This window comes from Bactrocera neohumeralis, chromosome 6 (assembly GCF_024586455.1).
Source record: "Bactrocera neohumeralis isolate Rockhampton chromosome 6, APGP_CSIRO_Bneo_wtdbg2-racon-allhic-juicebox.fasta_v2, whole genome shotgun sequence".
NCBI lineage: Eukaryota > Metazoa > Arthropoda > Insecta > Diptera > Tephritidae > Bactrocera > Bactrocera neohumeralis.
The window spans coordinates 21,049,705-21,070,970 of NC_065923.1; the positions used below are offsets into that span (position 1 = coordinate 21,049,705).

The 21,266-nt window shown below is 32.9% G+C and overlaps 1 protein-coding gene across 4 annotated transcripts in view; it reads right to left on the minus strand.

Annotated features, from left to right (window-relative positions):
* Nucleotides 1-21,266, minus strand: part of LOC126761298 (DNA N6-methyl adenine demethylase) — a 315,064-nt gene that overhangs the window by 6,791 nt on the left and 287,007 nt on the right. For all 4 annotated transcript variants that reach the window (XM_050477348.1, XM_050477349.1, XM_050477350.1 and 1 more), the window contains one exon: nucleotides 9,553-10,065. In XM_050477348.1, the coding sequence (XP_050333305.1) occupies nucleotides 9,553-10,065 (513 nt within the window). The remainder of the gene's footprint in view (nucleotides 1-9,552; nucleotides 10,066-21,266) is intronic.

Sequence of the window (21,266 nt, forward strand, 5' to 3'; positions counted from 1 at the left end):
ATACACATATATACTTTTGTTATAGTGCCGTTAGAAAGCATTAATATCCACATATGTGCGCTTTTAACCAGTAATGGCCATGAAAATTGCTAATGCTCAATATACACACATACATACCCACATATACATAGATACATAAATATTTAAGCATTTTTTAAAACATTTAAGCTATCATATTTCATTCGTTAATGCTACCCCAGGCGGTGCTAAAGGTTGCTGTCAGCTCTGCCGGGTTATAAATTCCCGAAATTTAAGCATCTGCACGAAAATCAACACACTTCCTCCGTTTCGGGGGGTGAGTTTTAAAGTGATTCGCTGCGGCATACCCAAGAACTGATAATGGCGCAAGACGGAAATGTAGTTTATGTATATGAATGTGAATGTGTGTGTGTGTTTACCTGTGCATTAGCGAACGTTAGGGTAGTTAAAAGCAAACGCATCGTTGAGGTATTTAAATAAATTTCATTGTAATGCTAATAAATGCCTCATTTGACTATATACATATGTCGGAAAAAATAAATAAGACAACGGTAAAAAAAGCATATATGCACCCATGGGAATAAAATATTTCTTGCAGAGATCGGTGATTTTTAACACTTTCAACTGGCATCTAATTCATGTAATCACAAAGTGACCAACCGACTTTTCTATGTGGCAGAATACAGAAAATTAAGCGAATTCTGAGCAGCACTGTTACTAAGGCGCTTAATCTTATTGAAATTTTGAGTGAGTATTTCATTGTCTACTAACTTTAGCTAATATTTGAATGCCATAATCTATAGTGTTTACATTTATACATAACGGGTGAACCAATATGTATTTTTTCAATAACATTTTTATAACAAATCACGCGTTTGGCATTTTATCATGGAAAGACTTACGCCTGAACAATGTTTACAAATCGTTCAACTTTATAAAGAAAATTCATGTTCTGCAAATAATGTTTTTCGCGCGCTTCGCTCAACTTATAGTCAACACAATCGGCTTTCTGAGCATACTATTCGCAACACCATCACCCTTCTTGAGACCCAGCATTCATTATTGGATAATATTCGACTGAGTAGACCAGGTTCAGGACACAGTGAAGAAGCCGTAGCTGAGTGTACACGAAGACCGTGGAGAGTCGATTCGGTGTCGTTCGCAACAACTCGAACTGATGTATGGAATGACTTGGTGCATTTTACGTCGAGATCTTAAATTGAAAGCCTTCAAAAAGCGGGCTTGCACAAGACCTGAAGCCACTCGACCTTCCTAAGCGACATCGCTGCGATATATGAGCTCTTGAAAAGTTTCAAGAAAATCCGACGTTTTCCAGCCAAACTTTGTTCAGCGATGAGACCCCGTTTTGGCTCAATGGCTATGTAAACAAGCGAAATTGCCACATTTGCGACGAAAAGCAACCTGAAGAGATTCAAAAGCTGACATTTCGTCTAGAAAAAACAATGGTTTGGTGTGGTTTGTGGGCCAGTAGAATCAGCGCTCCATATTTCTTCAAAAATTATATCGGTGAGAACGTAACCGTCAATGGCGACCATTATCGCGCCATGATAACCGATTGTTTGATGCCTGAAATTGAAGCTCGTGATCTCGGCGACATTTGCGTACAACAAGACGGCGCCACTTCCCACACATCGCATTAATCAATGGAATTATTGAGAGAACACTTTGGTGCGGGGATAATTTCACGATTTGGGCCAGTCAATTGGCCAACAAGATCGTGAGATATCATAACGTTAGACTTTTTCCTGTGGGGATATGTAAAGTCTAAAGTCTATGTGGACAATCCCGCTTCGATTCAGGCCTTGGGCCAAACCATCACACGTGTCATTCGCCAGTTACCAGTCGAAATGCTCGAACGAGTCATCGAAAATTGAACTCAACGGAAGGACCATCTAAGACGTAGCCGCGGCAAACATTCGAAAGAGATAATCTTCAAATAATAAATGGCAAAGAATGTTGTTTTTTTTTTAAAGAAAGGAGGACCGAAATTGAACTCCTTACATACTATATGTAGATCTACTTATTTTTTGGTATTTTTAGTAACAATATATAACTCAAAGATACAAATATATTACACATTATTGTATTTGCAACATTTTTTGCATATATGTACATATGTATATATTTATAAAATGTTTGCAGCCACAGGATTTGTGTGTTGCCTCGATTCGTAGTATTTACATAAGTGTATCTATACATATGCATATGCACGTACTGTATAACTTTGTATTTGTTATTTTTATAGTATTTTTTTTAACTTCACATTTGTACATATGTATGTATATAGTGTGTATATGTTTATGATAAACTTTGCGTAATTCTGCACATTTCGCTGTAAAAACAACTTTCACTTTAGTTGCGAAAAATTGCACCTGGGTTTGGGTTAATAAAACATTTCATTCAATTGCAGGCGTTTCTCGTGCCTTTTTTTGCTTTGCTTTGCGAAATTCATTTGCACATTTGTATATGATATTGGAATAAAAATAAATATAGCAATTTGGCGATTTATGAATGAAAAGTCGGGAATAAATACATACAGTTATATGTATGTATACATATACATTTATACACAACTTTTGTAGGCGTATATTTTTTCATGTAGTTGTGATGTACATACATATATACTATATAAATAAAGTAAGAACACACATATATAATAAATGTGTATGAATAAAGTACCTATGTATGAAAAAATTGCTTGGTAGATAAACAACAAGAATAGTAGCAACAATTTCTCGCTTTAAATGTAGACTAATGAAGGAAAAATATTTTTGTCCAGAATTTTTTCTTATCAGAATATGTTTATGTGTGGATGTTAGTTAATATTGTGCTTTATTTACATACATATGTACATATACACATGTATATGTATGTATGAAATATTACTTCCAGCGTATTAGGCATATATAAAAATAAATTCACACACCTTCTACATAATATGTGAATATGAGCAGAAAGGCATGAAAGCTAAATGTCAAAATATGAGCACTCTCTTATAAATAAGCATAAGTATGTGTGAATGCATCTAACGGCACTTGCAACATAAGTCTTGATAGCAGCAGAAAAATGCTAAAATATGACTCCAGTAATGGCTGTGTTGATGATACACCGGTGTGCCATGAAAAGTAGAAGCGAGCGCCAACATTATCAACCACGAAAATGTCATAAACTCTATGCATATCAGAAATTAATGTATATAGTATATAAATATATATGTGCATATATATTATATATATACATATATACACATTATGTAAGCAAATATCCATTTTTGCGAAAGAGCTTTCTTCATAAATAAAATATATGAGCTGAAATATGCTGACTGCTGGCGGATGTAGTGAGCAGATGATAAGCTTTATGAGTAATTGCAGCTTTTAATGAGGACTTTCATATATGAGAGTCGAAATTCCATAAGAAGGAAAACTGAAATTCTTACTGATAGATACTAGATATGAATGAAATACAAATATTGGTAGATATTATGTTGTTAAATTTTTCTAAAAATATTAGTCTAGTATTTTAATGTTATAATTTTCTAGTAAAGTGAAAGCTCAAAAGCTATTTTCACATGTTGACTAGAAAACTTTGGTTGGCAATATTAATTTACCGATTAGACACATAAGTTTTATCGGAAAAACTCATAAAATGTTTGAAGTTTATTCACTAATATGTAAGCAACTAAAAAATAAGCTTAGAAAAAAAATAAGTTTCAAAATTTTTTATATATTTTTTTGCTATTTGGGAAATTAAAGGTTATTGTTGTCACTGTTTTCTAGTCCCCGTTAGGGTGGTAAAGTTCTGATAAGTTGTCACTGAGATCATCCAAAGGTAAGGGAAACACAATTCCCACAACAGTCGGATTTTAACCGGCCAAGGACTGTACTTTCGGAGATCTAGCATCGTTTGTGAAATTAAAGGTGCTTATCTTCGCTAAATTGAAGGCTTGGTGGGTTTGTCCCATGGACATAATTTGTGTTTTTTTCTCTAGTACATAATATATGCGATTAATTTCAATTTTTATTTAAAAATGTTAAAAATATAACTTTCAACTCATTTACTCTTATATAGAGAGTATACTCTCTGTTTTATAAGACAATATTTCTAAGGATATTATAGGTGCTTGTCTTCGCTGATTTTGAGGTTTGAAACTTTGCTTTTGCTTTTTTTTTTTTAAAATGTCACGTTACCGATATCTAGGAAAATAAATTCTATAGGGCTATATATTTTACAAGCAAATCAGCACTGTAATTTATAGAAAATATAAGGGTTTTCTACCATCAACCTACTCAAATAAAATAGCAATAATAATTTGTCTTATCATAAATTAATTAAATTTTCATTAATTCATCTATATTATCAATAAAATGTGCAATCTTAGTGTACAAATATGCCATAAGAACACTTAAAAGAAAATAGAAAAATAATTACTTTAGAAAGTGCGCATAAAGCCGGAAAACATTTTAAATTTCCTACGAGCAAAATAATAAATCAGGTTTCTGATTTTAGCTTTGGTGTAGAGCTCGTATGTAAAAGACTATTAGACCTGAATAGTATGAAAAACTAATACTTGAAGAAGTAAACTAAGTGTGTAGCTAGTTTTCAAGGACAAAAGTCTTTTCGCAGCAGTTTAAGGGGTTACATGGGTTTACGATTTTCAAAACATCGATTTTTTATTGTCTTATCAATCTTTACCACACCCCTTAAATATTGGCCTAAATTTTCGAGTTGATCAAAGTAATACTTTCGAAGATACAGCCTTGAGAACTTGTGCGCTCGAGGCTAGCTAGAAATGCGCCGTCTTTAAACGCGTTTTTCTCGAAACTGTGTTTTTGAAGTTGCTTGGCAAAATTTCTCGAGAACTACTCAACCGATCTTCATGAAATTCTTCACAGATTCTTCACTTTTGAGATACAATTCTTAAAGACTTGAACGAATGATTTTTCCCGATTGCAACTATTTGAAAAAAAAATCTCGCGAAATTTTTTAATTTTTTATAAAAATGTCTATCAAATTTCCAATTTTCGGTTTTTTTTCTTTCGTTCAAGTTCTAAGTTAAGGTTTTAACTAAAGCACGTATTTTTTCACTTTAGATGGTCCGGTAAGGAGTTATCCAGCCAACGCGGACGCATCTTTTTTTCGAAGGGTCACCGGAAATGGCGTCGCAATAGCCAAGTTTAGAATATTTTTTCCAAAAATTTGAGAATTTCTCTGTTAATACGAGTAGTAGCGTAATAAAATATTTAGTTTTTTATATGAGAAAAAGATTGTTGAAAAAAGGTGTTTTTACCCGAGGATACATGGGTTTCCCTTATGAATATGTACGATGTTCAGTTCTATGCAGATGTGCTTGTATGTAGTATCAAAAGTAACTACTTTTGTAATCAAGAATTTGCATATTAATAAACATAAATTCATAAGTGGAAGGAAGAAAATTTATTTGCAAAGATTTTTGTCATAAATTAGAAACTTAAAGTGCAAAAAATATGCATACTTGTATATTAAGCTTCTTATGTAATTTGCATCGAGCAAGTGTGCTTGTAAAAAATTATTCATTCCATGATTAATTACTGCAATTATGAATTTGTATTTAGTCGACACCTCTGTGAATAATGATGTGGCAGTCAACGAGCGAGCTGCTGTGTGGGTGTAAACTTGAAAATTACGGTTGTTTTGCTGACGTCACAAGGGAGCAAATAGTTTTTTGAAAACCAATTACACTTATCAACGAAGATTTTTTTTTGAAAATTTACACTGAAGATATATGTCAAAAGGGCGAAAGTTCGAATTTAAGTTGTTCTTGTACTAAAAAGTTTACCACTTCAAGCCACAATGATTAAAAATTTCTTATTTACATTTTTTTTATTGCATAAATAATAAAAATGTCAAAGAAAAATGTATGACTTTCCATTTTATGGCTGCTGCATGTGTATGTGTGTATTAAAAGCGAACAACGGCAATTGATTGCAATGTGCGCAATTGCCTATGCGCGATTGCGCCGATAAAATTCGTGACACCACAGCCAAGAGTAAGAAGAAGAAATATGTGAAAGCTTATAAGAAGAGTGGGAAAATAAGTTAGCATAAAACGCCATACAAACACATGGAAAACCTCCCTTGAATACTATGCTGGCGGTAGGAAGGTGGGCAGGGTGAAATTGAATGTGAAATGTTGGGGTTGGAATAGCGGAAGTGCGCCCTATACGCAGGTGGGGTTGTCCCATGGGAGAAATTTGTGTTTTTTATGCTCGTATATGTATGCGGAAATATTTATGTGTTGGTGTAAATGAGTGTAACCACCCAGTAGGCAGAGTTGGAGGTAATGGGTTTAAAAGGAAACTACTTCAGTGTTAAAAAATTTTATTTTGAGAAATTAAGCAAAAATAAGAAGAACCGCTAACTTCAGCTCCACCCAAGCTTTAATACATTACACAGGTTAATTTTTGATAGCGTAGAAAAGTATGAAAATATACTTAGCTTGATTTTGATCGATTAGTTTGTATGACAGCTATATGCTATAGTGAGCCGATCTGCACAATTTGCTCGGAGATTGTAGCGTAGGCTTGAGCAATAACATATGCTAATTTTCTGGCAGATACCTTTTCAAATAAAAAAGTTGTTCGTACAACAACTTGATTCTGATTGATCAGTTTGTATGGCAGCAATATGCTATAGTAGGCTGATCTGAATAATTTATTCGGAGATTGTAGCGCTACCTTAGAAACTAATCTATCTTGAATTTCGAAATGATATCTTGTTTAATAATAAAGTTGTCCATACAAGGTCTTGACTTAAATCGATCAGTCTGAATGACAGCTATAGGCTATAATGCTTCAATATAAGCGGTCATAGAGAGAAAATAATCTGTGCTAAATTTTTGATTGATATCTCAAAAACTAATCCCTCAGTTTTAGGGTATATATAGACAAAAGAATCAGTTTTCTTTTTCTCTACACAAATTTTCGTGTTCAGCTTACCCTATGCATTTCCTACAAGGCCGCTATAGGGGTGTGTAGGACTATATTTATTTACATTTCTTGGACTGCCACAGAAATGGAAAACGTGCCAATTGTGTGGGAAGCAAATGGGTGGCAAGGTAAAGCCATTAAATTACATTTAAACTCAAATCGCGATAAGGTAAATTATAGAGGACTACAACTGAGGGCAACACCGAGTTAATAATGGCAGCAAATTCTAAATAGTTGATTGTCTGTCTTTTCTTTTATCTGCCAATGCACAGATGTGTGTATATATGTATATTATATATACAAGTACATATGTACATTATATATACATACATATATTCGTTTATATAAACTATGAGGAATTGTAAAATTATGCGGCAAACCTGGCGAACGCGCCATTTTGTTTATCAGCACGCAGTTTACGCATAAAAAAAAATAACGGTAATACCTTAAATCAAAGCAATTACGATAGTGGCCTTGATTTGCATAACTTAACGGTCTTATGCACTCGCATGACAGACGATAGTACACGTACATACGTCTTTGCAATGCAACACAAAGTACACGTCAGCTATCTTCGGTTGTTTTTTGTTTTTTTTTTTTTTATAAATAAATTCGATTTATGGCTGACAAAGTCTTATCATTGGCAAGTGACCCCGTTACAAATAATGATTTATGCTCGCACTCATACATATGTATGTATATGAATGATATACGCATATGCCCTATTTGCAAGCCTTCGTCGACCAGGTGCAAACTTCCTCCTTGAAAGTGCACTCACCAAGGTTGCATTCGGGAAAACTTGCGCAATTTATACGCTTTTTCTTTTCAGCTTTTCGTCTTTTGTTCGCAACAAATTTTTAATTCAATTTCGTTTGTTAAAAGGCTTTTTCAATGCTTTCAACTGCAAAACACTTTCGAAAATGTGCAAGTATACTCATATATACATATGCATATATATAAATTTATAAAGTTTGGCCAAGGAGCGTGAATTATGGCGCGAACAGCTGTTTAAGTGTGTTGCATGTGCATTTCTCCTCGCAAACATATAACTACACATGTGTGAGTGTATAGATATACATACTTATGTATAAAGAGAACATCAACAAAACTTTGACGAAACTTTGATTTTTAATATAATTTGTGCAAAGTTTTTTTTTGGCGCTGTTTTTGTATACTTTTTCCTATTTCTTTAGGGAGCTGAGGATAATGCAAATGTAATGGTATTAATAGAATGCAGCAAAAGCAAAGGCAAACTGATGCAAGTAGCATACTCAAGCTTGATATTTTATACACCAGCAATCTCAAAGTGTTGTCTCGGCATATTTGTTTTAAAATCAATACGCTTGCATATAATATAATTAAGGGTGCTAGGTAAATAGATGAAAAAGTTGCAAGGAGCGATTGCGTCGAACAGTTTGCTGCTGTTACAAGCTATGTGTGCATACGAATGCTTTTAAGACAACCTTGTAGCCCGCAAATGAATTTTCAGTTCGAAATGAAAGAATTAAATTGAACCGATGAAGATTTTTTCTCAACAGACTTTAAGAGTTTAGAAAAGTTTCATGGAAAGTTTTTGCCACTTAGAAAAAGGAAAGATTTTTTAGGGTAAAGGTTCTGGGTAAATCTTTCTTGAAAGAAAATTTTTATGGCACAGAGCATTTCTAAAAAAATATTGCTCATATGACATTGTGCTTTTTATTTTGAGAAGAGTGGTAATCATGATAAGACAAAAGGGGCGCCTTCTAAAAAAAGGATGGTAAAAATACCACTTTTTTCAAGTGTCAAAAAATATCCGAGGTTCAAAGACCTCTAAAATTCCTTTTTTACTTTTATGCAAAATGTGAAATTTTTTGTAAAAAATATTTTTGGTGCAATAGTGGTTACTCAAAAGTAGTTGGTATTCAATAATGGCAGTATTTGCATATACATTACTATTTAGTTGATAGCATTGATTATTCAAAAAAAATATTATTTTCGGATAATCGTTACTCAAAAGTATTTGGTATTCAATAAAAAAAATTTTCGCATAGACGATACTGTATATTTTAGTTAATAGTATTGATTATAAAAAAATATTATTTTCGAATAATCGTTACTCAGAAGTATTTGGTATTAATAGAAAAAATATTCGCATACACGATACTATCTGTTTTAAATGATAGAATTGATTATTAAAAAAATATTATTTTCGAATAATCGTTACTCAAAAGTATTTGGTATCCAAAAAATAAAGACTATGCGCATACACTTCACTATGCTTGTTAGTTGATAGTATTTACTTTAAAAATATTTTACCATAATCGTTACTCAAAAGTATTTGGTATTCAATAAAAAAAAATTCGCATAAACGAAACTTTTTATGCTAGTTGATAATATTTATAATTGACTTGAAAATAGCAATAATCGGTAAAAAATACCGTTATGTAAATTTCCAAAGAAACTACTACAACGAGTAACCATCCTTTAAAATCCTACGAATTTTGACGTTCTTTGACGATAAACTACATTTCCTACAAGTTTTCGAATTTAAATATTTTACAAAAAAAAAAAAAAAATTTAAATGAAATATTCCCCAATTATGCACTCACCATCGGTTGTTGCGGTTGATCTTTCATGGTTTGTATTTGTGCGGTTATTTGATGCTGTTGCAGCTGATGTTGCTGCTGTTGTTGCTGATGCTGATGTTGATGCTGTTGCTGTTGTTGTGGCAGCTGTTGCTGATGAAGTGAATGTTGCTGCTGCTGCTGTTGCTGATGCTGTTGTTGCTGTTGCAACTGTTGGTTAGACTGCACTTGCTGTTGACTGTGTTGCTGCTGATGTTGCAAATGTTGTTGTTGTTGATGTTGCTGCAATGTATTCAATTGCTGCTGCTGTTGTTGCTGATTAGCACCGACACCCAGTAGACCGCTATTCGTATTTGGCGATTGATGTGGCACAACAGTGGCTATCGTTTGAGCTGACGGACTTAACGCCGAATTGGCGGCGGCGGTCACAGTCGCTGAGGCTTGACGTGGCGATGTGGTAGCTGCTGTGGCGGTAGCAGCACCGTTGGCGGCATTTAATTTATTCGACTTGGCGGTTGAAGCTTTGCGACCACGTGCCTGCAAGAGAGAATGAGTGAAAATTGTGGTTAGTTAGTTTTGAGAACGTTTTTGTTTTGAGGATGTTATATAATATATAAAGACAGATATTGCATATAGTGTGTATAGTAAATTCTTGTACGCCGCTTAGGGTATATTAAGTGTGTCTTGAGTTTTGTAATACTCAGCAGGAAGCGTCGAAGAGCCTATAAAGTATATTTAGATATATGTAAGTGAATAGCCTGATGAGTCGATTTAGCCATGTCCGTTTGTATATACTAAGTTTTTGAGACATCGATCTGAAATTTTTAAAACGTCCTTTTCTCCTGCTCATTTGTCGGAATCGCCGATATCGTATTTCTATACAGAACTGAGCGTATAAACCACGCGCTCAAATTCAAGTCCTTGTATGGAAAACTTTTTTAATTGACAAGATATATTCACGAAATATGGTATACCTTATTGTTGGAGACAATGCTACATTCTCCCAAAAAACTATTTAGATCGGATCACTATAGCCTATAGCTGCCATACAAACTGATCGCTTAAAGTCAAGTCCTTGTACGGAAAACTTTTTTAGTTGACAAGATATCTTCACGGAATTTTGCATGGATTATAACCCAAGTCTACGCTATAATCTCCAAAGAACTTGTATAGATCGGGCGACTATAGCATATAGCTGTCAAACAAACTGACCGCTCAAAGTCAAGTTATTGTATGGAAAACTTTTTTAGTTGACGAGATATCTTCACGAAATTAAGCATGAGTTATTACCCAAGCCAACGCTACAACCTTCAAAGAAATTGATCAGATCGGACTACTATAGCATATAGCTGTCATACAAATTGAGCGTTCAAAATAGAGACAAAGCTAATTCTATACCCTTTTATGTTATAAGAAAGGGACACGTGAAGGGTATTACAGCTACGGTGCAATAAATAATTAATATTTTTATCAATTTTTCCAATAATACATTTAATGTGTATGTAAATTATAACTGAAATATCTTGTTACTTCTGACCCCGGCAATTTGGCAATTTACGTCGAATTTATATGCTATTAAAATCTCAAATTAACTAAATGTCAAATATAATTGCTAAAGTACTAAAAGTAAAACCAAAACATTTATTTGCCATCATATGCCGCTATATTAGTTAGGCTCATACACATATATACATATTTAGATAGTATATATGTATGTATGTTCATAAGTAAGCACGCAGTTAGTGCGTTGATGTTAATGTATGTTTGTTTGTTTGCTGTTGTTGTTGACCGATAAATTGCATACGTTTACAAATTGCATGCCATAAATTCCAGCTTAACTGTCATTACTGTTGTTGGCTGTTATTTTTGCGGCGCTGGTGGTTTGAACTTACAAACTTATTATTACTTTTTGTAAACACGCTGTCATTTCATAAGTATATACAAATATTATATATGATATGTACCACATACATATAGTATATGCATCTATGTATAATAATATATGTACAGTTAAGTATTTTTATGGGTGTGTCCCCACCACATATGTTTGTGGGTGCAATTGATTGACCTTTGCGGCGTTGGCTTGCGGTGAACCCGCCGCTGTTGGCCGGCGTTGACCGCCATAATGCCAGTTTTGTACACGTAATTTTCATATTTTATGAATTAAATATCGCAATTAAAATGTAATTGAACGATACAACCGCATGCATGCATGTATGTGTAACTATGAATAGACCAAAATAGACTATATAATTTGCATGCGTTTGTAGGTCTATGCACACATAGCCACTTATTTGCTGGAATATGTGCATTCTTCATGCGACAGCAAGTAGCATTAGCCATTCGAAACCGCTGTGCTAGCTTTTTGCCGCACTAAAACTCAGATACACATATAGTTATTCTAACAAAAATTTGTTGTTGTTAAAATTATTTATCTATTTTTTTGTTTGCTTTGTTGTATTAATTTTTCTTTTACTAACGAGACGGCAATTTTAGCATTTCACATGCAATTTTAATTGCTAATATAGAAATTTAACGCGCCGTCACACCAATTGAAATTAATTAGTCCCATATTCCAGCGAGCGGGCCAACTTAGGCTGGTTAGCTGAAAATGCGTTTCAACGATTTGCAATTAAATGCAAATGACACGACAAAAATAGAATAATGCTGGAAAGGCAACAATGAATAACTTAGGCAGCGGAAAAATTTTAATTATTTAGTAAAATAGACGGTATATTTTGTAGCTATTCAGTGCTTTTGGGTACTATGCATAATTTTTTTTTCGTTTCGCTGGTTTTAATTAATTACATTTTGTTGTTGTAAGTTTTTTTATATAAGGCGTATTATTGCTTGAGTGAAAGCCTCTATGGTACAGAAATGTGAGAAAAATTGGCATATATAGTAATTATTTCCCAAATACTTTTGGAATAGTATTTTAAAAACAAGAAAAAAAATAAAAAAATAATTATTCAAAATTTATAACAAATTGTCATATAGTTATATCAAACTTCTCATAGAATATAAATTAACAAAAAAATTATCAACTTTTTTATTAATAAAACTATACTTTCCTCACTTGCGTGAACTTCTACACATGACTCCATCCTCCAATAAAACTATACTAATTAACTTTTAAAAATAGTTGAAGATTTTTAACAATTTTTATTTTTAAAATTAGCTGGCAATATTTTATGATTATCAACAATTTCTTTTTGAATGTAAAGTGGAAAAAAAATTAAATTTAATTAAATTGAAATTAAAAAATAAATTTAATAAAATAAAAAAAATTAATAAAAAAATAAAAAAAAAATTAATTAAATTAAAAAAATTTAAATCCCAAAAATAAAAAAAACTAATATAATTTAAAAAAATTTAAAAAATTAAAAAAAATTAATTAAATTAAAAAAATTAAAAAAATAAATTTAATTAAATAAAAAAATTAAAAAAAGGAATTTAATTAAATTTAACAAAATCAAAAAAAGGAATTTAATAAAATTAAAAAAAAATTGATTAAATTTAAAAATATTCAAAAAAATAAACTTAATTTAAAAAAAAATGTTTAAAACGAAAATTCAATTAAATTTAAAAAAATAAAAAAAATTTGATAACATTAAAAAGGAATTTTATTAAATTTAAAAAAAATTTAAGAAAAGAATTTAATTTACGCTTATATATAAATATAATTGATAGTGACTGCTGCTACCCAAAATTAGAATTTTTAATATATGTAAGCATATATTGTATTGTTGCTGCCTTTCGCCGAAGACTGACGAATGTAAGAGTTAGAGTGGCCACAAAAATTTTATAAAATCATAATTAAATTATTTTGCAAATTTTCTGTTTTTTTCTATTGTGTATTAAAAACTGGAAACTAAATGCTGATTTAGAAGGTTTCTTTGATATAAAAACCATCTTTTATTTTGCGAAACAATTGAAGAAAGCAACAAAGGTCGCTAAAAGAACGCACCAGTGTAGTAAAATGCTGCAAATAAACTAAAGCCAAGCAAATAGCAGTCAAGTGCAGCATTTACAGCTGCTGCCAAAAGATTTATGGATGAAGAGAGCAATAAAGTGAGGTTATAAATAAGTTATATGGCCTCTACAACATTACAACAGCTAGATTTACAGACAGACATACATAAGTATGTACTTACAACTAGAAGACTACAGTGAAAGAGCCAAAACTCGCCAGTAATTGTATGCAACCCATACATTAGTGATTAAATTGGAGAGTCAGTTTAATTTTATATTTTTCTGCATAATTATTTATGTTGCTTAATTGCTGTTTGGCTGTAATTTACTTATATACATTTATATAAGCATATATATACACTTTTATGTAACACACACATGCACATTTGTTTCTAGTAAGTGCTTGTTTGGTCGGCAAATAACGAATAATAAGAAAATGCGTTGCTGAATTAGATTGTAGGAGTGCCCAGAACGCCAACTGCGCCTCCACCGCCACCAACAACAGCAACTCCACCTCCTCCCCGCCGCCTGACGAACGTTAATACATTTGGCGTAAATGCAAATTTATGACGGTATTTTATGGTGTTTAATATTTCAAGATGAAAACGACAGCAGACGCGGCACAAATACACTAACTACAACAACAACAAACAACAACAAAAGTTGGTATGTAAGTATGCTCTTTATATTGCCATCATAGTTAGTTAGTTAGCTGCTAGCTGTGTATGAGCAAAGAACGACAAAAAAGCAACAACAACAAATCTATGGTATACATCTCAGCTGCCACATTGCAACATCGTTGGCAGGTGCTGCATATTATTGTGGCTAGCATGAAGTAGAAAAAGCAATAATAGCCATACATACTTACTTATAAACATATGTAGACTTTTGTATGTGTTGTGTATATGCATGTGTGTGGGTTTATGCGCCGAAATCGGCTTGTGTTGGTGAGCTAATATCCTGCAGCGCTGGCAATTACAGTTGAAGTAAAGCTTAATTGCTTGTGGTCGACAAATATGCTCACATCTATCTATACATATACACGTATAAGCATACACAAATAAGGACGGACACATACATACTTATATAGTTACTTAGTTGTGCAGAAAGTTTGTTATGTGTGGCGCAGTTTTTGCTAATTGCGCAAATGGAAATCGTTTTCTTGTGAGAATATTTGCATATTTAGATAGAACTCAAATACTTTCGGCAATAAATATATGTATGTGTACAAGTATGTAGTATATATCGCTACCTAAAATGCAAAATAAAGTAACATCACTTTTCGTAAGTTTACAGACGAAAGAAGAACGATATCATAGAAAGCATTAATAATGAAAAAATTTGAGTTTCGGTTATTAAATGGCTATATATTGGTTATATAGTGGTTATATATTGGTTATATATCGGTTATATATTGGTTACATATTGGTTATATCTCTCAGCGGAAGCCGAAAATTTTATGCACATATATGTAATAGGATATAGTGAATCGTCGGTATTAAAAAACTCAATTTCGTTTTTTTGATGATACGTTGTTTTGCATTTTAGGTGACGATATGTATGTACATATGTATATACAAGCACAAATAATAAATTGCACAAAAGCAGTTTTTTAGCACTTGAAAATATATTTTCTGCCATTTAGAACTAGTAGTTTTTAGTTTAATTGCATTAAATTAAAATTAAGTGACATTTTGTGCAAAGAAATTTTTTGATTTATTTGCATTTATTTGTATTACTTAACTATACTTGTAAGAATACTTGAATGGAAGAGTTAAACAAGTCTTTTTGTTGAAAGACAATTTTTGATTTCATTTAATTACATTTATCTTCAGTATTTATTAAAGTTTTTGAGCTGAAGCTTTTATTCTTTTGTTGTTGTACTTTCAAATTTATAACTAACTGCAAAGATTTATCGCCGCTTTTATTGCAATGTCAAAAGAAACTTGTTTGACTAATTAGTTATTAATTATAATTTATATAATTTACATTTTAATTAATGATATTAAATTGCAAGGTGTTAAACGTAATTAAATTTAATTACTTGCAATTTATTTTATTAGCGAAAATGTAGTTTGAAACTACATGTTTTAATAACATGTCACTATGAAATAAATCATATTAAAGCTACGTTGAGCGGACTTTGCAAAACGAAGCAAGTTGCTTGATAAATTGATATAATCATAAAACCAGAAAATAAAGTGGTTTTTTGAACGAAAAAAAAAAACAAAATTTTTGAAACTAAAAATCAACAATGAAAACTGAAACCATGCTTGTAATTTGATTGATAGCAAAATAACGCAAAAATCGTTTTTCTTAATGAAGTAAACCGATTAATATTTAGTTAGGTTTGTCCAGGTTAGGTTAGGTTAGCTAAATAGGCTGGACATTCCTGCGGCAACGTATAAACTCACTTGTTCAGCTAGAGGCGTCGGCCTGTTGTAATGACTAAAACTACTAGGTATGGATCCAAAAGACCGTTGCGTATAGACAAATCGCATAAAACACACCATAACTTTATGGAGGCGGCTTAATGATAATTCCAGCCAATTCGCCGGGCTCGTAACATGCATGGCAATTGAGATGTTTCAACCTTAGTCTGGCGAAATTGGATAGTGGAGGCAAAAGTTTCTTGAAGTTTTTACCTCATCTTCTATATTGCAACTGTGACATGTTGCGTCCTCCAAAATATTTCGCTTCGCGCGATTGTCAATGGAACAGTGTTCATTCAAGACGCCTATCATTGCGGCGGCGTGAGCTTTACTAAGTTGTTCAACAAAAATTTTACATTCTATTTAGAGTCAGAAGGCTCTCACAGCCTCAAAAGTGCTAGTTGCTGACCAAAGCTTGCTGAGCTCGCGCTAAGCCCCCGAATGCTCGGAGATAGAAGAAGCCCTGCTAGTTCCCAGCCTGATGGAGTTTGAGTATCGCTGCCTTTTCTTGCAAGCTCATCGGCTTTACAATTTCCAGTGATTCTGCTGTAGCCAAGCACACAGACCAATTTAATATGAAAGTAATGCTACTGCTGATGAGGTCATGCACTGTCTGACTAACTTTGAGCTGCTAGTCAGCGAACTTAAGGCTTGTGTAGCAACTCTGTTATCGGAATGAATGCAAACCTCCCTAAAAGTAGCCGCATTTTGGAGAAGTTCATCTGCTGCGACCTTGTTGGCTGCCACTCAGCTAGAAAAACTACTACGAGGACACTTTAGGCAGTCTGAAACAAGAGTTGATTGAGAGCACCCTACAGAAGATTGCTTTTGGGACGTAAAAAAATATCTAATTCATCTCCCTAGACTAGAATAACCATTAGAAATGAAAAATATATCTATTGACAACTTTCCTATAATTTATGAACAAAAAATTTCTTTCAAAAAATTAATTTTTTGTAAATTGGCTTATTTTATATAATTTTTTCAAATCGACACGCATTCGAACGTATTTTGTGAATATTGAGAATCGAAACCCACTTAGTGTTGCCATCTGTGACAAATTTTAGCTTTTATATTCTAATCAAGCAAAGTCTTGGCAGTAATAAGACGAGAAGACATATATGTATCAAACATATAGAGTTACATATGTATGTACAGTAAGCAAAACAGCTTGCTCGTTAGGTTCACACGACACTCAGCCCGACTGTCTGAGCAATGAAAAATAGTAATGAAAGTGAAATAAATGCTATTAAAATGGCATACAAGTGCCAATTCAAAGCACAGGAAGAACACAGACACACGCACCCCCACACATAAGATTACACAATACATAAGCACTTGAGTGAACACTCACACTCACATATATAAGTGGTAATACACTGCGCTGCGGCGACACCGAATGCATAAGGATGGGCATAAATCCCGAAAAGAAACCCAAGAAAGCCATTAAATTTGCAGATTCCCATAAAAATGAGCAACAACCAGCCCAATATGGGCGCAAAGGTGGAGTTGAATTTGGAGTCAACAGCAGCAGCAGCAGCAGTCGTTGCAATAGCAATAGCAACAAACATGCAAAGCAATAAAAGCAGTAAAAGCAATAAATGTGAGGTGGTTAGGCGGCCAGGCGGCTGGACTCTGGCCAACACTCGGCTGCCTTGTAAGGTATTCAATTATCCCAACGAGAAACAGCGTGCGGCTGCAGCGCAGAAATAGACATAAAAATTTATTTGATTTATGCAAAGTAAAATACACACAACAATAGGCGGAAAACAGTAAAAAAACCAAAAACAAAAAACAAACGATAAAAAACGAAGAAAACAAAATGCAAAATAGTAAAATAGAAAAATATAAAAAAACACTGGGTGCAGCTGTGCTGGGGTGGCGGCGCGGTCAAATTACAAGCGAGTTGGCGGCGAAAATCCCAAAAGGCGACTGAATGAAACTGCAGTTGCCGAGGGAAGGACGTCACTGCAATTAGGTGCGGCCAAGGCGCAATGCTCAGAAAAGCTGTAAAAAAGTGTTAAAAATCCGAATTGCAATGGGAGGAACAGTGTGCGCCCGCCAAGCAGGAACTCCACTGAAATGTAATTTACAAATACACAGCGTTGTTTACAGCTGGCAGTCAATTGCTTTATAGTCGCGCGTCATGTTGGCGGTCAGCGCGCGAAAAAAGTGGAGAACGGAGAATTTTTATTGTCTAACGTGGAGTATCTGGTATTCTCCCGTGAGGTGTTCTTCTACACTTTTGATTTCTACGTTCGTGTGGTTTGCGAAAGCAAAAGTTAGTAAGCGTTAGCATATGCAGTGTTGGGTATATAAATAGAAACGCATGCACTTTGAAGACTTCAAATGGGAAATAATATTTTAAAATATTTTTTCTCGATAGAGATTGGAAGAAAGACCGTTAGTTTTTGCTTAAAGTATACTTAGAGATGGACTAGATTAAAGGATAAGGACTGACTTAACAGTCTTTGATTTTCATAATAACGATTTTTTTTGGCTTAATGGGTTCAAAAAATCGATTTTTTATTTTTTGTAAATATACTTTAAGTCTTAAAAGCGTGGAACTTAATATAAAACCCTCTGTAGTGTCTAGGATTTTCAAAAACGAAAAAAATTGTTGATTGAGGTTTTTAAAAATTTAATTTAATTTATATAGAGAATTAAAAAAAAATTGCTTTCGAAAACGCCATATTTTCGAAATTTTTTTCTCGAAACTTCAAATTTTTCGAATCGGGCGATAAGGATTCTCATACTTATTATTACATATTAAAATATGTAAAATTTTGTATTTTGATTGCAGCCTTTTTATAAAAAAATTATCAAAATATTTTTTCTAAAAAAATTGCGCCTTTGTTACAAATCTGACAATTTTCGAAAAATTGTTGTAAATCAAACAAATCCTTACTCCCATAATAAGTAGTCGTAGTTAGACCTTTGGTCTAGGTCTCTCTTAAATTATAATTTATGACAGATATTATGCTGGAAACTACTATTTCTGGGATATTTCAGATACAATAAAAATTTTTAATATTTTTTGTTAAACTGTCACTATAATTTTGTTCAACACTGTCTGCACACATGCTTCGCCTAACATTAAATGCAAGTATAAGTGAAATAAAAGTGTCTGCAAAAATTTTACGAGACACTTGCAGATGATTAGGAAAATCGTAAATGAATTGCACATAAAAGAATAATATTCAAGAAAATGCATGAATGAACTGTCGTCAATGGAGTATTTTATGTCAACGAAAGTGCAAATGCAATTGATTCAACAAAAAATAAATATATCATATGTGTATATATATATATTTGAAATAGTAGAGAAATATTTAAATTGCCGCTGGGTGAATAAGAACACATAGCGCCTGTGGATAGGCTACGAATCATTAGCTGTGTAAATATTTGTATATGTATGTGTGTGTTTATGCAATTTTTGTACAAATGTAATAAGTAAATACAATTAAAAAAAATACTTCGCATTTAACTATCATTCAAGCAGTTGCTGCTGTGCCGTGACATTTACAACTGTATCGATGTGTGCGTGAGGTCGCTGTAGGCAGCAGCAAGCAATCACACGTCTGTTTGTACAAGATAATTTTACATGTTTATATACAAACTCACGCACAAACGCTTTGCTGCGCTGTCCGTACTTGCTGTATACACATCGCTTGTTGTTGTTGTTGTGCTACAATCTCCATCTTGCTGCTCTACAAGTTATCTTAATTTAACGAAATTGTTTACATGCCTTGCAGCCTTTTAAATGCAATTCAACTAAATAAATACAAATATATTTCGATGTAAATGTAAAAACATAGCATGCTTTCAGGCGCTCAAACGTATATATGCGCACAATTCATGGTATTTGCTTATGAATACGAAACAATTGTAGACGCAATTAAAGTTAAATTCAACACGGCAGATAAATTGAAGTAAATTCGAAATAATTATAAGCTCAGTGTTCGCCTTGGAGTTGTTGGTGTGTCGTAGTTAATTGTATTTGTATTTTAATTTTATTTAATGCAATTGGACAAGTGGACAATAAAATTTAATTTTACGGTAGAAAAGCTTACTAACGACTTGAATTGATATTTACTGTAGTGTTAAGTGGTTGTAACCACCTGCAAGTCAGAGAAAACGTGATTTTTGGTATCTTTTTAGGAAGAATATTTTGTTTTAAATAAATAAAAATAATGCTTAATTACAGCATTTAATGTTTTATATAATAAATTTTGATTTACTTTGTAAAAGTTTGTGTTCACTTGAATCCAATGCTTATTTCCAGTAGAGCCTGCGAAAAAACATGCCTGAAGGTGAGGAAGATGTGGTTAAAATAAACTTAAATCCAAAAATCAAAAAAATCAAAAATTATTATAAAATATACTGAGTTGTTCTTATTGAGTTGTTTCTCCGAAACTATTTGAAAGTTTTTAAAAAATATTTTTTCTTCATTATATTTACCTTTAAGCTGAGAAATTTGTCACCACAATTATATAAAATGTTGCTTTGACTACCAAATCTGAGTTGCACTTGAAGCTTACTATTTAATTTATAACATTTTTATTTGAAAACTTTTCGAAAATAAATTTGGCATATACTCAAGGTAAACGAACACACACACAGAAAGTGGTCTACAAGCTGGACAAGGGACCACCACTGTACACCATAAGTATTTACACTCATAGCTATGCCTACATACACATATAAGCATTTATGCACATAGTTATTTATTGCCCTTATATTAATGAAAGTTTTTTACTTTTTTCATTTTTGTTGTTGCATCTTTTGTGCTACATAAATTACACAACTTTTTGTAAATCCTTTCAAGTGTACTTATCGTAAAACTTTTTAATTGCCTGCACGTCCTCCAGCATCAACAGCAAAAACAACAAGAACCACTACAATAACAACAACAACAGCCACTACAACAAATACAGCAAAAGCAGCAAGCATACAGTGGGCTAACAAGCGCAGGTTTGTTAGTGTTGGTGCGCCGTTACACGAGTAAATTGAGTTGGACAACCTCTTCCGTCAGCCAGCGGTGGCATGAGAATGTAAGAATTTGTGCGCCACACATACGTTTAAATACAGTTGAAAGATTGTAGAAATTATTTAAATAGAAAATTTAACTTTTCATTTATTTTGTTTGTGTTTTTGTGTGTGGCAAATAGTTAATTATGAAAGGCGTTTTTCTTATTGGCCTTTGAATAGGCGAAGTGCTAATGAAGGTTGTCAAAGCAACAGTGGTTGTGGTTGGTTGAGTTGGTCGCTTAATTTTTTTTCGATACCTTGTGTGTAAGATATTTGCTATTTGACTCAATAGTGGCTATCTGA